At 41.7% G+C, this 822-nt stretch overlaps 1 protein-coding gene across 1 annotated transcript; it reads left to right on the top strand.

The window, feature by feature from the left end:
* The first annotated feature begins 17 nt into the window (after positions 1-17).
* On the top strand, positions 18-557 carry LOC106750845. Its single transcript, XM_014631453.1, has one exon. The coding sequence runs from the start codon at positions 18-20 to the stop codon at positions 555-557; it is 540 nt and encodes a 179-aa protein (XP_014486939.1).
* The last annotated feature ends 265 nt before the right edge of the window (positions 558-822 follow it).

Here is an 822-nt window from a genome sequence, read left to right as displayed (position 1 = left end):
ACGGCCGATACCTGAGCATGAGTTTCCGCTCGTGGGACCTGTATGAATTCCCTCTGCTACAAAACACGACCAAACACGTGTGGCCTGTCAAATCTGCCTCTAATTTGGAAAAACCGCGATATGTTATTTTTGCACTACAGACTGGTCGGATGAATGTCATGGCGGAAAATATAACTCAATTCGACAACTGCAATTTGATCAATGCAAAACTCTATCTAAATTCAGAGTGTTATCCGTACGATGATATAAATTTGGACTTTGCGAAGAGAAGATACGCTATACTTTACGATATGTATAAACGTTTTCGTACATCGTACTATAGATGCAGCAGTGATGATGTATGGTTAACAACTGATGATTTTCTGCGGCGAGGTCCTTTCGTGGTTATCGATTGTTCGCGTCAAAATGAATCAATCAAGAGTGCCACTGTGGATGTGCGAATAGAATTTGAATGTAAAGAGAACATACCGGTGAATACTACCGCGTACTGTCTCATCCTACATGATCGCGTAGTTGAATACAGTCCGCTCACCAGCATAGTGCGCAAACTCAACTAACAGAACGGCATGAAAAAGGAATAAAAAGCAGAGAAATGTGCTATACGCAGGATTCTTCTTNATTATGAGCGTACCGACATTTGTGGACATGCAAGGATTCACCGTCGGGGGAACATTTATCGTGAAGGAAGAAGCGATATTGAGAAATGGCGCTGTTCTCTCTCACTATATCTTTAAATCGCCTTATTCGTGGAATCTTCTCAAACGATCTGAACAGTCTCAAGTTTCATGATTGACCGCTAATCATCATGGATTATTATGGGCG

Source organism: Dinoponera quadriceps, unplaced genomic scaffold, assembly GCF_001313825.1.
Source record: "Dinoponera quadriceps isolate SergipeBrazil2010 unplaced genomic scaffold, ASM131382v1 scaffold6636, whole genome shotgun sequence".
Taxonomy (NCBI): Eukaryota; Metazoa; Arthropoda; class Insecta; order Hymenoptera; family Formicidae; genus Dinoponera; species Dinoponera quadriceps.
The sequence above is the reverse complement of the archived record's forward strand: the minus strand, read 5'-3'. Positions and strand labels throughout refer to the sequence as shown.